General features: G+C 40.3%; 1 protein-coding gene across 1 annotated transcript in view; it reads left to right on the plus strand.

The window, feature by feature from the left end:
• Positions 1–16,304, plus strand: part of mroh1 (maestro heat-like repeat family member 1) — a 92,562-nt gene that overhangs the window by 37,155 nt on the left and 39,103 nt on the right. Inside the window, exons 16-18 of the mRNA XM_084336920.1 lie at positions 9,483–9,624; positions 12,582–12,634; positions 13,491–13,598. Of these exons, the coding sequence (XP_084193046.1) occupies positions 9,483–9,624; positions 12,582–12,634; positions 13,491–13,598 (303 nt within the window). The remainder of the gene's footprint in view (positions 1–9,482; positions 9,625–12,581; positions 12,635–13,490; positions 13,599–16,304) is intronic.

The following is a 16,304-nucleotide window of genomic DNA, read 5'->3' on the forward strand; positions in this document are numbered from 1 at the left end:
TATCTGTTACATTACATACTAGACTATAGTTATCTGTTACATTACATACTAGACTATAATTATCCACTGTTACATTACATACTAGACTATAGTTATCTGTTACATTACATACTAGACTATAGTTATCCACTGTCACATTACATACTAGACTATAGTTATCTGTTACATTACATACTAGACCATAGTTATCTGTTACATTACATACTAGACTATAATTATCCACTGTTACATTACATACTAGACTATAGTTATCTGTTACATTACATACTAGACTATAATTATCCACTGTTACATTACATACTAGACTATAGTTATCTGTTACATTACATACTAGACTATAATTATCCACTGTTACATTACATACTAGACTATAGTTATCTGTTACATTACATACTAGACTATAGTTATCCACTGTTACATTACATACTAGACTATAGTTATCCACTGTCACATTACATACTAGACCATAGTTATCCACTGTTACATTACATACTAGACTATAGTTATCCACTGTTACATTACATACTAGACTATAGTTATCCACTGTTACATTACATACTAGACTATAGTTATCCACTGTCACATTACATACTAGACCATAGTTATCCACTGTTACATTACATACTAGACTATAGTTATCCACTGTCACATTACATACTAGACTATAGTTATCCACTGTCACATTACATACTAGACTATAGTTATCCACTGTCACATTACATACTAGACCAGGGGTGGGCAATTATTTTTCCCAGGGGGCCGAATGAGCAACTGAAAATATGTTGGGGGGCCGGGCCAAAATTCCAAACTCAATTATGCATAATATACATTTTATTTCTATATAAAAAGCAGTAAATGGCATTGTTTTGACCCCTGGTAAGAGTGTATGTTATTATTTGGCAATTAAAAGGTGAGGTTAGCTTTCAAAAATATCATTTATTCAAATAGAATTTATTTCCAAAATGATAAACAAAATGTGAAACATTAATAACAAAGGGCATTTTGAGTTTCATATACTATTGAAACAAGGATTTTCTTAGCTTTCTAAAGACATCACATCATAATAGCAAAAATAAACAAGACATGTCACTGAACTGTGTAAAGAAAAGTGTCCCAGTTTTGTAGCCTTTTTTACTTTACATGCCTATATTAAACATTTAATGTTTTCAGAACTGTGCAAAAAAAAGAAAAAAAAATATCAAGTGTCCCATTTCACTTGTTATATTTCCACATTTTAGTGTTCTTCAGTTCTTTTTTTTTCATTCAGTGTGAGAAATCCAGTCTCTGTTGAGCTTTAACAAGTCCATCAAAGTCAGGTTGCATGTCTGAGGTGGAGATGCGAAGCACAGCTGCCAGATGTTCATCAGTGAGAGAGGATCTGTACCTGGACTTGGTAAACGTCATGACTGAGAATGTCTGTTCACATATGTAGGTGGATCCAAAGAGAACCAACATCTTCTGAGCATGTCTCCTAAACGTATATTGTGCGTGTGAACGTTGACATGAAAAGAAAAAAGTTAAAAAAAAAGAAAATATAAAAAAGATATTTTTTTATTTTTTTTTATTATCATGTAATCTTTCGCGGGCTGGTCAGAATCATCCCGCGGGCCGTACAATGCCCAGGTCTGTACTAGACTATAGTTATCCACTGTTACATTACATACTAGACTATAGTTATCTGTTACATTACATACTAGACTATAGTTATCCACTGTTACATTACATACTAGACTATAGTTATCTGTTACATTACATACTAGACTATAGTTATCCACTGTTACATTACATACTAGACTATAGTTATCCACTGTTACATTACATACTAGACTATAGTTATCCACTGTTACATTACATACTAGACTATAGTTATCCACTGTTACATTACATACTAGACTATAGTTATCCACTGTTACATTACATACTAGACTATAGTTATCCACTGTTACATTACATACTAGACTATAGTTAACTGTTACATTACATACTAGACTATAGTTATCCACTGTTACATTACATACTAGACTATAGTTATCTGTTACATTACATACTAGACTATAGTTATCCACTGTTACATTACATACTAGACTATAGTTATCTGTTACATTACATACTAGACTATAGTTATCTGTTACATTACATACTAGACTATAGTTATCCACTGTCACATTACATACTAGACTATAGTTATCCACTGTTACATTACATACTAGACTATAGTTATCTGTTACATTACATACTAGACTATAGTTATCCACTGTTACATTACATATTAGACTATAGTTATCTGTTACATTACATACTAGACTATAGTTATCCACTGTTACATTACATACTAGACTATAATTAGACCACTGTTACATTACATACTAGACTATAGTTATCCACTGTTACATTACATACTAGACTATAGTTATCCACTGTTACATTACATACTAGACTATAATTATCCACTGTTACATTACATACTAGACTATAGTTATCCACTGTTACATTACATACTAGACTATAGTTAACCACTGTTACATTACATACTAGACTATAGTTATCCACTGTTACATTACATACTAGACTATAGTTATCTGTTACATTACATACTAGACTATAGTTATCCACTGTTACATTACATACTAGACTATAATTATCCACTGTTACATTACATACTAGACTATAGTTAACCACTGTTACATTACATACTAGACTATAGTTATCCACTGTTACATTACATACTAGACCAGGGGTCCGCAACCTTAGGCACGAGTGCCACCAATGGCACACTACTAGCAAGTGTGTAAGAGAGGAACCTTTTTGGAAATGTTGAAGTGTCCTCTCATCCCCATGTCGAGTTACAGTACCTCTTTCACAGCCGTTGGCAGTTGCACAGCCTGTTATTTATGGTAGTTTGACTGATATACCAGGGATATTTCAGGGTCGGAGCCAATCAGAAGGGTCAGTCTGTTGTTGTTTGCCGAGTGTTAAATGCCATTTTGAGACCAAACATGAGAACTTTAAAGGATGAGGCAGACGAGGCTGAATGTGTCCAGCTATGGGGCGAGCACGCATCTCATAAAGACTGCAGCATTCTTGTATAACGCTCTTATATAATTATGAGGAAAATGGTTATTAAAACTATTGCTATGCACATTGCCTATATGGATGTAATATAATTAGATTTACATTTTGATGTGGTGCCACTTTGAATGGAACTTTTAATCAAAACGGTCGCTGAACCCTGTACTAGTAGACTATAGTTAACCACTGTTACATTACATACTAGACACTGTTACATTTCATACTAGACTCTGAGAGCTTAGATAAAATGTATTTAAGCTCCCAGCCTCTCGGAGTCAGTAGGATTACAGCATTATCTTTAGTCGTTTTTTTGTCCTGCAACATCCGATTCATGTAAACTGATTATGACAGCACTTAATGATGACACAAGGGTAATAATTATTTGTATTTTCAGGCTGTATAGGCGCCGATACAGCCAGAAAATACAAATAATTATTACCCTCGTGTGTCGCGTCATCATCACATACCACAATATACTGAGCACACATTAGGAACAAACGCATAATTCAAATGTAACGTTGGCGCCCACCACATCAAGTACGTCTACACAACATATAAGAGTTGTAGGTCGGAAATGATGGAATAGATTTACCAACAAAAAAGGTGTTTAGCCTGTTCATACCTTAAAAGCGTGGGGCAGCACGAATAACTTGGCTCTGCTAATGTATCGTGCTTCCATTCAACAGACGGCAACACACGTCGAAGTCAAGTCTCACTTGCGTTGTACTTCCTCTACATACTCTTGTCAATACCTGGCCAGGGTACTCCTGGGTCCTAGTGCCCCCCCATGTTACACTATTATGTTATGCAGATGTATTTTATGTTAATAAAAAAAAAATAGCTGTCTACAACATTTGTAACGGGTGATGAAAAAGTAAACAAATAATGAACTGTATTAGACATTTGTTAATGATGAATAGGCTTCACTTCAGATTAGGGCACACAATAGCATCTGCAAATGATTTATAGATGTTTTATGAATGTCTTAACAAATCATTTGTTAAACATGAAAAGACAAGTCTGGTAATTGCTTCGTGTGTATTCATAAAAGTCCACAAATAAACAAATTATTAGACATTTGTTAATGATGAATAGGCTTCACTTTAGATTAGGGCACACAATAGCATCTGCGAATGATTTATAGATGTTTTATGAATGTCTTAGCAAATCATTTGTTGAACATGAACAAATAAATGGAGGTACAGTATAGTCGTTTTTTCATATCCATTTTTCAAAGCATCTACAAATGTGTTACTACACATTAAACAACATTATTTAATGATGAACAAATCAAGTACAAACAATGTTGATAATGAGTTATAAATAATGTAGAACTAATTTGTAAATGTTATACAAATAGTTATAAATGATTTAATAATCATTTACAAATGTTTATAAATGATTTGTTCATGATTAGTTCATTATCTACAAATACCTTTTAAAGGTCTTATAACTGAGTGTTATTATAAAGTGTTACAGAGTTGCCTATAGTAAATGTACACACACACAAGAGAGAGAGGGAGAATAGCTTATGGCAGACTATGCAAGGATGTATAGCATGTTGGACTCATTGGACCTGTTGCTGCTCAGGGCTTTAGAACGCAGGGCTGAAGAGCTGTCATAGCTTCTAAAATTTAAGGTGGGGGTATCGAGCTCAGCCCCTCCCTTACAGCTGGAGTTGACGTGAAACACCGAAGTCCTGGCTCTAGGCAGAATCGCGAATAGTGGTTTAAGATTTTAAACGTGATTCATTGCGCACTAGTTGGATTACAAGTTGCGCATGTTTTTTTTTTTTTTTTGAATGTCACCCATTTCCACCACAAAAGGCTACAAGTAACAACAATACGATGCGCCAATCATGAATATGCAAATCGACTACATTTCATGGTCGATGACGTTGACGAATCGTTGCAGCCTTACTATGAAGAGCAAGTAATAATGTAATGTGATTGATTGATTGATTGATTGATTGATTGATTGAAAAGTTTCTTAACAGATTGCAGAATGGGTACAGTACAGTACATCTCAATACATACAATTGTTAAGGGGATGCAGACCAGAGAAAGACTTTCGTCTTGTTTCCACCAGGGTCCCCCATTTTCAATTCATCATAACATATATGACATACAGATAGACAGTACTGCTACATCTATACATTTATGACATATCAGATTTGCAAATACAGTACTGTTTGTGATACAAAAGTGTCCAGAAAAGGAGTGTATATACATTTGGCGTAGAAACTGTACATTGGAGGAGGTTGGTGGGGTGGGGTTGGGTGGGTTGGGTGAGGGCTGTACATTGGAGGTGGGGGGGGGGGGGGGGGGGGGGGTTGGGTAGGGGACACACACACATTTTACACTGTACATTGGAATGTTGACAAAGCCTTACTTGGTCATTTACTGTACAACTAGGTTAGGACATTTGTAGGGGCCAGTTTCGAATTGCAGTCTCACGTAGGTGTTTTTTGAGAGTGTTTTTGAAGGTGGGTAGTGATTCACATTCCTTTACAGCTTTAGGCAGGGCGTTCCACATTGATGTGGCATAATTGCGAAACGTGTTTAGTCCCTTGTTTGAGCCGAATCTGGGTTTTACATGATTTGTGGAGCTCCCTCTGGTGTTGTGATCGTGGTATTCACTGACCTTTGGGAAGTATTTTGACATGTACATGGGTACCTTGGTCGCGTAGTGTATCTTGTAGACCAGGCCCATTGCAAGTTGCTGTACTCTGTCGTCTACTCTAAGCCATCCTAGGTTGTCAAAGTGGGCAGGGGTGAGGTGGGTTCTAGGAGTCAGGTCAAGTAGTAGTCTGACTAGCTTGTTTTGAGATGTTTGTAATTTGTTTTTTAGTGCCTTTGAGGTGCTTTGGTACCATGAGGTGCAAGCATAGTCGTAGTACCCTTGAATGAGTGCTCCTGCTAGAGTCTTCAGGGTATTCTTGTTTACCAGAGAGGAGATCCGGTACAAGAATCGCGTTCGTTGGTTGACTTTTTTTATTACATTGGATGCCATTTTGTCACAGGAAAGATTAGCCTCTAGGATGGAACCCAGGTAGGTAATTTCATCTTTCCTTGTGACAATATTGTCACCCACTGTAACCGAGAAGTCGTCAGTCTTGCTGAGTTTGTTATTTGAACCGAAGAGAATGGACTCTGTTTTGCCCATGTGTAATGATAGTTTGTTGTCGGCGAGCCATATGCAGATTTTGCCTAGTTCCGAGCTGAGGGCTTTTTCAACCTGTAACTTGTTCTTGTCAGAGACCAGCAGGGCTGAGTCGTCCGCAAACAGGAACAAGTTGCAGTCACAAGCTGACGACATGTCATTTGCATAAATTAGGAATAGTAGCGGTCCTAGTATGCTTCCTTGTGGAACACCACAGCTCACTGTGAGGGGGGGGGATAGGGTACCGTTTACTTCCACCATCTGTTCCCTCCCCTCCAGGTAGGATTGTATCCAGCTCACTGATAAACTATCAAAACCAATTGCTTTTAGCTTGTCAATCAGAATGGTGTGATTGACAGTGTCGAAGGCCTTTTGTAGGTCCAGCATGACCATGCCGCAGTATTTGCCCGCGTCCACCTCTTGTTTGATGTGGTCGTTCAAGTAGAGAAGGCATGTGTCAGTGGAGTGGGATGTTCTGAAGCCAGATTGGAATTCGTAGATTAGATTTTTTTCCGCGAGGTATTTTTCGATCTGTTCGTATACTATTTTTTCCATGACTTTCGAGATGGATGTAAGGATAGAAACAGGGCGGTAGTTACCCGGGTCTAATTTGCTGCCCTTTTTGTGCAGGGGTGTTACTCTCGCAATTTTGAAGTCCTTGGGGACGTGTCCCTGTTTTATGGAGAGGTTTATTATGTGTGTGATGACTGGGGTGATGGCTGCTGCTGAGTCTCTGAGGAATTTGGAGGGGATGTTGTCATGGCCAGTGGCCTTGTTTGGTTGGAGGGCGCTCAGTTTTTTGAGTACCTCATCTGTAGTTACTATTTCCAGTTTGAAGTCGTCTTTGTGGACGCCTAGGTTCATGTAGTATGCTACTATGTGTTCTACCCCATACTGCCCTGAGTGGGAGGGTAGTTTGTTTACCAGTGTTGTGGCTATGTTTGTGAAGAAAGTGTTTAAGTAATTGGCTACATCCAGCTTGTCTGTGATGAGCGTGTTGTCCGTCTTTATGTTTATGTTTGAGAACCTGGTTTTGAGTTTTTTACTGCAGCCTAGTTGATTGTTGAGTAATTTCCAAAGTTCACGTGGTTTATTTTTGTTTTCCTCGGTTTTGTCATTGATGAAATTTTTTTTTGCAGTTTTGATCATGGAGTTTACGTCATTTCTTAGTCTGTTTCTTTCTAGTTTGAGTTCAGTCACGTGGTCTTGGAGTTCACTGCTCGTGCTTTTGGTAAGCTTTGACTGACTTTTACGAAACTCAGAGCATTTTTTGTCTCTGGCTTTCATAGCGGTCAGTATTTCAGTGTGCATCCATGGCTCAGCGCGATTTTTTACCCTGGTGGTTCTTAGGGGGGCCATTTTGTTTAGTATTGATGAAAATTTGGTTTTGAAGCCAAGCCAAGTTTCTTCAACCAGTGTACCATTGAGTTCATCTGACCAGTCCAGACTCTCCAGTTCAAGGTTAAAGGCCTCGCTAGAGTAGGTTTTGAGGTCTCTAGATGTGACTGTTTTGTGACAGCCAGCCTTTAGTTTTAGCTTTTTGCGGGTACAGAATATCATGTAATGATCACTTAACCCGCATGCTATAACCCCTTTACTGGAGATCTTGGACTTGTCAGAGGTCAGTATGAGGTCAATGGTAGTCTGAGTTGATTCACATATCCTTGTGGGTTGGGTGATTAGTTGGCTGAGGCCGTGCAGATCACAAAACCTATTGAAGGATTTGAAGACGGGTGCATTTTTTTGTTGCATATCCGTGTTCCAATCCCCAATAAGAATTTTTTCCGCATCCTCAGCTCCAGCTAAGCACACATCCAGAGTATCATAAAAACCAGTCTGTTCTGGTGGTCTATAGATTGTGCCTATTAGTACTGATTTTGCCCTTTCAAATAAGATTTCAATCCATACAGTTTCAATCTCGTCATGGTTAAGGTCAGTACGGTTGCTGAATTTGGTATCTTTGTGTATATACACACAGACACCACCTCCATACTGGTTCCTATCCCTCCTGATGATTGAATAGTCCTCGATTTCTATCTCTGGATCCTGAACAGATGAGTCAAGTTTTGTTTCTGTGAAACATAATATATTTGCCTTACCGTTTAGAAACAAATGTCTGATTTCAGCCAATTTCGGTTTCAAGCTGTTTATGTTTAAGTGAAATATGTGAAGTCCATTTGAGTTTGTTATTTCATTAATGTCGTCTAGTTCAAATTGTTTTTCCACTGTGGTGTGTGGTTGATCTTGTGGCGGTAGGTGGGGAGGGGGGGATGGGGTCCTGTGTTCATTGATGTTAGGAGGGGGGGTGGGGATGATCCTTTGTCCTCTGCTGGTGTATTTGGTCGGTGTGAAAGCCCGCGACGTGGGGGGGGGGGGGCTGGTTGCTGTCCTCAGATGTGTCTGGAGGCCCTCCGTTGTGGGGGAGGGGGGGTGGATCGGTTAGTCTAGCTGTCCTGGCGGGGCTAGCCGAGTCAACCCTGGTGCTCACGTCCCGCGCTGATATGAGTCCCCTGATTGCAAGCTCTCTCCCTCTTGCATCTCGGCTCCTCTGCTTGGGCTTCGGTGAGGGGATGTCGCCGCCTGCTGGTCGGTTGGTGCATCCGCTGGCCATTGTGTCCTGGGCCGGCGACGGTGTGGAGATGCATGCTATTGACGGTGTGAGGATGAGCCGTTGATTCTTCGCCTGTTGGCGCGTTAAAACAGGTCCTGGGTTCTGATGAATGTCTCCAGACAGGAGCAAATACAATAAAAACATCGATTTTCTATCAAACTTGCCTGTCGGGGGTAGTCTCTTTCTTTCGGGATTCGCCGTCAACAGTCTGTGAATAGTTGCCGCTCCAATAGCCGGATGTTTACTCTCCGAGCCATTTAACAGGTAAAAGTCACAATGGGACTGTAGATTTGCGCGTTTGTTGCCTTCCACCGCCGTTTCCTGACGATTCTGTGCTGAATTCAGGCACACGTCTGTAATCCAAAGTATGGCGAGCAAGAAATACATAAATATTCCTGTATATCTTCTTTTTGCTGATTTTTGTTGTTGGTTTCCATGGGAACAGCAAGAGCTGGATATTCTGCGACCGTTCATGTCGAGACAAACGGTAGACCTGTCGAGACAAACGGTAGACAAAATGTGATCACACTGGTCATTAAGACTAACGAGTAACATGTTGTAGAATACATTTTACTGGTCCTGTAGTAGGTGAATATAATTATATAATTTCTGATGATACCCGCTTGTGTGTGTTTTCTAGGTGAACACTGCCTTCCCGTTCCGTAGCCGAGGTCATGGCACTCCATCTCTGTCTCTTCTCAATGTCCTCAGTTCCAACATCCATCCCAAAACTGAGACTCTCTGGGAGAAAGACATACCGCCGCTACTAATGCTACTAGAAGGTAGGATTTAAAACTGTGCATTCAGAAGTACAGTATAGGGAAGCTACATGATTATATTAACGCTACTAGAAGGTAGGATTTAAAACTGCATTCAGAAGTACAGTATAGTTAAGCTACATGATTATATTAACGCTACTAGAAGGTAGGATTTAAAACTGCATTCAGAAGTACAGTATAGTTAAGCTACATGATTATATTAACGTTACTAGAAGGTAGGATTTAAAACTGTGCATTCAGAAGTACAGTATAGGTAAGCTACATGATTATATAATGTATATTAACTAGGCCTGTCCCCGACTAAGGATTTGTATAGTCTACTTTGATTGGCCAAAATTTGCCGATAGTCGACTACCCACCCTAATGCAAAGAAATTCATAATTATATATACCGGTATGTATATATATATATTTTTTTTATCATTTCATTTGGGCTGTGGGGGGTGCTTAATGTCTGAAGGAGTCGACTGAAGGCTGGCTAAGAGTAGACGACAAGAGTACAGCAACTTGCAATGGGCCTGGTCTACAAGATACACTACACGACTAAGGTACCCATGTACATACTTCCCAAAGGTCAGTGAATACCACGACCACAACACCAGAGCTCCACAAATCATGTTAAACCCAGATTTGGCTCAAACAAGGGACTAAACATGTTTCGCAATTATGCCACATCAATGTGGAACGCCCTACCCACAGCTGTAAAGGAATGTGAATCACTACCCACTTTCAAAACCACTCTCAAAGAGTATCTACGGGAGACTGCAATCCGAAACTGGCCCCTGTAAATGTCCTACCTCAACCCCCTCCAATGTACAGTAAATGTCCTAACCCAATAATACACGAGACCTTCTTCTTGGGACCAAGTATGGTTGTCGATAATCCAATGTACAGTTACCCCCCCCCCCCACATCCCCTTAACAATTGTGTGTATTGAGCTGTACTGTATTATACCCATTCTGCAATCTGTTAATACAATTTTCAATCAATTCTTGTCCTCTGCGAAAGCATGCAATTGGTCCACTGATGGATACATCTTGATATTTGTCGACTAGTGTGTTCATTAGACGGGTGAAATCCTCTTTCAGTGCCTCTGTGCCCGTTTTCTTCACAGTTAGCCTCGCTGGTATGTGCGCCATTAGCATTAGCCACGCTTCTAGGCCTCTTTGCTTAAAAAAAAAAGAAAATATCGGTATATAAATTATAAAAAAAATATTGCATTCGACTAAGCGGTTGGCAGTCGACTACGGCTCCTTTAGATCGATTAGACGAGGTCAGCCCTAATATTAACACTACTAGAAGGTAGGATTTAAAATGTGCATTCAGAAACGCAGTACAGGTAAGCTACATGTTTATATAATGTATATTAACATGACTAGAAGGTAGGATTTAAAAATACATTTACATCCAGAAGTATATAATGGGAAGGATAAATTATTAGATGCCTTTAATTCTCTGTGATTCTCCTCTCTTCTCTAATGTGATTCTCCTCATGTGATTCTGCTCTCCTCGTGTGATTCTCCTCTCTAATGTGATTCTTCTCTAATGTGTGATTGTCTCCTCTCTTCTCTACCTCTTATGTCCGACTTTTATTTGTAGATTTTAGTTCAGCATTTAATACGATACAGCCGCACCTTTTAATTGAGAAGTTGAATGGGCTTAATGTCTGCCCTTTCATTATAAAATGGTATCATGGCGGTCATTATAAAATGGTATCATGGCGGTCAGGTGGCGTAGCGGAGATTGTGCTCATCACCAATGCAAGAGGCTGCGGTCTCGACTCCCGGAGAGTCAGCATTGCCTTGGCTCGGGCTGATCGCTATACTAACTCGTTTGGCTGAGTTAGGGGGAGGGGAGCCGTGGGTGGGTCCTGGGCCTTGTGGACAGCGACCCCTACAGTTCGGTCGGGGCGCCTGCACAGCGAGGGTAGGATCTGGAGAAAGGTAGTGTGACCTCCCACACGTTACACTCTCCCGGTGAGAATCTGCACTGCCAGGCTGGCTGCCGGCTGGCTGCACATGTGTCGGAGGAAAACATGCGACAGTCTCTGGCCTCCCGGACCAACAGTAGGGGGGGGGGGGGGGGGTGCGCGCGCGCAACAACCAGGAAGGGGGGGTTGGGAATTGGCATAACGACTAACAGTGGGATGGGAGATAAAAAAATAATTGTATCATTCCTTTTTAACTAACCGTACACAGCGGGTCGGTGTTAACGCCACTCATTCAGAATCTAGAACCCTGAGCACTGGAGCTCCCCAGGGTATAGTAAGTTCACCTGTGCTTTTTACCTTATATACAAATGATTTTAGCTCTAATTAAGAATGACCGTGACCTAGCTGACTATTATTCGGAAATCCAGAGGTTTGTAAATTGGTGCGACAATAACTGTCTGGTTTTAAATGTTAAGGAGACTGAGGAGATAGTGTTTGACCCCAGAGGTGTTGGGGACCACAGGCCTGTGGTCATCCACACAGTCCATCTCACAGGTCTCTTCATATAAATATCTTGGGATTTTTGTCGATAACACACTATTACGTTACCATTGACTGAAAGAAGGCTCGTTGTCTGGTCAATGTAACATAATAAGAAGACGGTAGCCAAAGTAACCAACAAAAGATATTTAATTAATAATTACCATGGTTTGTGATCAGAAAGAAATATAAAATAATGACAAACAAAAACACAGAACTGCACAGACAGGATCAGCATCAGACGCAGGGGAAGACGGAACACTTATACATGAGGGAATGATGAGACGAGACACACCTGGGTTGATTACAAATGGTTACACGGAAAACGGACTACAAAACCAGGACAGGGAACTACAGCTAGACATAACATATCACACTAGGAACGCCTGATCAGGGCACAAACATAAGGATTGTCTTCTCTCTTCTCTAATGTGTGATTGTCTCTTCTCTTCTCTAATGTGTGATTGTCTTCTCTGATGTGTTGTTTTCAGAGTCGACAGCAGACAGTCTGGATAAGAAGGATTGGGATGCCAAGCTGCTCAAGGTGTCAACTTCTATACCTTCATCTTAATCCTCTTCCTCATCATAATCATCATCACCATCACACTAACTTATATACCACATCCTCATCACACTATATATCTTATATACCACAGCTTTAATTTGAGGGTGTTTACATCAATAGCAGGTGAACCATGCATGTATTATTTATCTTTTCATAAATAGTCCCATAATTTCAAAGGACCAAAAGTTATTAGATAAATTAACATAAATAAAGTTGTCATTTGGTTGCAAATCCTTTGTCTGCAACCCTTAAGCTGTCATTTGTGAAATTATTTTGACTTTCATCCTAATAAAGCACCAAGTATAAAGAGACCAATACATTTCATAACTTTAAATGGGACGTAATGGGATTTTAGGTGTAGTGGACTCTCCATTAGAATACAAACAAGAGTATGGGATATGTAGTTGACTTATGTTGTCCAGACCATGAGGGTTCAAAGAAAATGTGACCATAAGTTAAAGTACAGATAGGTGACATTTCAGTGACTTTTTCCTGTCCGATTTTACTATGGAAGTCAATGGAATGTTTAGATTTGTGGCGCTTCATCCTTTTTAAAGTTCTGATTGGCTCACATTCCCTTCTTTTTCTTTTAAACTTTATTTTTTAGCGTTTATCGCTTTTTCTGGTCAAGCATGACCGACAGAAACAGGTTGAATGGGATGTAGAGTAGGGGAAGACACTCTGAGAAAATACGGCGGGTCCGGGAATCGAACTTGTGTACCCCAGATCCGTGACGAGCACGGTTGTCCCCGACGCAGAAATAGCGCCGAGATACGCGGTGAGCTACGGGAGCTCGCCTCACATTCCCTTCTGTCTGCGATGTGATTGGTTCCAGCTGTTGTCCAACACCCTGGTGGCCATTGAGGATGACAAGTGGGTGTGTCAGCTGGCAGCCGAGGCGACGAGATACCTCTCCACATACAACGACCATCTAGAGGAGAAGGTAAGTACATGATACTTCTAAACCTGATGTTTAACCCATAACCCCTTAACTCTTTAATTGCCAATCCCGAGATAAGTCGGGTTAACTCGCCCATGCGTTGGCTGCCAGACCCGAGATATCTTGGGTTTTGGTAGTTTATTCTTTTATTCAATATTTGTATTCATTATTCATCCAGGGACCTCGGTGTTACCATAGGAAATTAGTCTGAGATCGCCAAAGTGCAATACCGGCCGCATCCTGCTAGACGGCAGTATCGAGCACCCTTTGAAACTTTATATCTTACCCTGTGTTACGTTCAAATCCCTCTGGGCGCAGTTTTCTGGGTCAGGCGAGTCGAGCGGTTCGCCCGATCGCATTGAAGCACGTCAAATGCCCCCGATGCATGTGTTGTGGTGGGTTATGTCATGGACCAGATGGCGATCAAACAATTGGAATATTATTTTTGGAATACCCCCGATCAGAGGTAAGGACTATCTGACGTCAATTCCAGCTTGATCATGCAATGTTTTCATACCGATCCAGCTGATCAGTGTTTTTAGTGTTCAAAACGAATGCCGTTATTGGCAATCAAAGCATCAGAAACGATCCCACCCCCCTTTCATGCATTCATGATGAAACATAATACCTATACATTTGATTTGGAAATAGCGTGTCCAGGCAAGAAACGCCAATGCTTTTAGTAGAATTCACGTAGCGCCCTATAACTCAGCGTTTCATGAATTATCCCGGATCACTCTGAAATTATACTTATTCACCACTGGATAACGCACGAACGTCTGCATGAAAAAAAATTATCTCTTTTTTGCATCTTGGACGGAAGAAAGTCATTGTCAAATGACTATAGTATTGTCCCCATAGCTATAATATAGAATATAGATATAGCTCTCCAAACATAGTGACCACAGTGGAAATATGTAATGGCACGTTAGCTACAAGGCCAAGACTAATAGCTGGCACTGAATGAGTTAAGCCTGAACGGTCGAGATTCATTTCACGCCATAAATAGATCAATACAGTCTGTATTAATTAATGTTGCATTTTTTTTCTCCAAGCAAATGTAGCCAAAAGTAAAGACCCTAACCCTATCAAAACAGCAGTCAAAGTGTATATTTTCAGAACTACGTTTGTAGTTATGTAGGGGTTCAATTAGACGTGAGGAAATAACATTGAAATTTCATAAAACTGCACTACCCAGCTCACACCAGCCTCTGTGAAAGCTGCTGAAAATATTTTTTGCGAACAATTCTGACATTATTTTCGTGATTATATCTCACAGGTCAAACAAACCTGAACGTTATTGCCATAAAATACAACATAGATCTTTTTTCCGTTATCTTTCTGTGAATGTCTAGAAAAAAAACGCATCTCAATCTGATGAAAAATGGCGGAGCTATGGACATTATACAAAAGTAACTGTACTACTTACAGTACATTTCATTCACAGTCTTTGCTGCCCAGTAACGGCCGCCTGGTGATACTAAATCCAGATTTAATGCTATTGGAAAGGGGAGATTTGGCCCGATCCATAGATGTATGACTTGGCCATAATAAGGTCATTTCTAGGCCTGATATTCTTTTTTTTTTTGATCCACTTTTTCTCCCATTTTTCTATATTTTCTCCCATCCCAATTTCGTATCATCCAATTCAACCCTCCCCTGTCACGAACGCTGTTTCTTGCCTCCCACAAGCCGGCTGCAGTGAGGACTAAGTCATACATAGCACAAGTCCCCTCCGGTACTTGAGGTAACAGCAGTCGCATCTTTTCACCTGCGCAGCTCGATCTCTCAGTGTTCGAGGAGTAACGCGTGGGAGGCTCACGCTGCCCCCGACACTTCCTGATTCTACTGCGCAGGCGCACCAACCGACTTGTAGGAGTCGCTTGTTCACAACGTTCGATCCCCACCCTTCAGTTTTTCCCTCCCCGTAATACGGCCAATGTGTATTACTGCGGACGACCAGCCAAACTGAAAAACAATGTGGAGAGCTGGATTCGAACACGCGAATCCTAGCGTCTCCACACTGGTGGCGAGTGCCTTAGACCACTACACCACCTAGCCGCCCATTCTAGGCCTGATATTCTATATTCATATTTAAAATTGCATTTGGATGGCAAAACTTCTGTAAATCATCTGCCCTTTATTCATTTGCTTAGACTTTTTGTACACTTGGAGATCTCAAGAATTGTTCACGTCTGGTCAATGTTAGTTATTCACCATCAAAGAAAAATAATAATGACTTTATATTCTCCTTTTGGTTCATTACAATTTACTCAAGCATAGTAACAGACACAATATTTCTCACACACTGGGAATACATTCCCTGAGGTCCATACATGTCCCTAGATACCAAGAACATGCAAATGGACCTTGTACAAGCACAGCAATCTTCCATTTACTTTTCTGAATATGTGGCTAGGGCTTAAGAGGTTAAAGGTACTTCACAAAAAAAAACAACACTGATTTATTTTGCACATAATCTCACACGCATCCAAAAACTCTAAACGGATTTGCACACATTTATTCTGTTTGATAGTTATTGAGAGTAAATTAGTCTGAATATGGCCGCCGGCGATGTCACCGGGGACATTGAAACCTTGTGTTGTGTTAATAAAAGAATATCAATACCTTATAGGGACTGCTTCCTTATCATTTCATTGAGCTGTAATTAACACAACACAAGGTGTCAATGTCCCCGATGACATCACT

Source organism: Notolepis coatsorum (assembly GCF_963971535.1).
Source record: "Notolepis coatsorum genome assembly, chromosome: 19".
NCBI lineage: Eukaryota > Metazoa > Chordata > Actinopteri > Aulopiformes > Paralepididae > Notolepis > Notolepis coatsorum.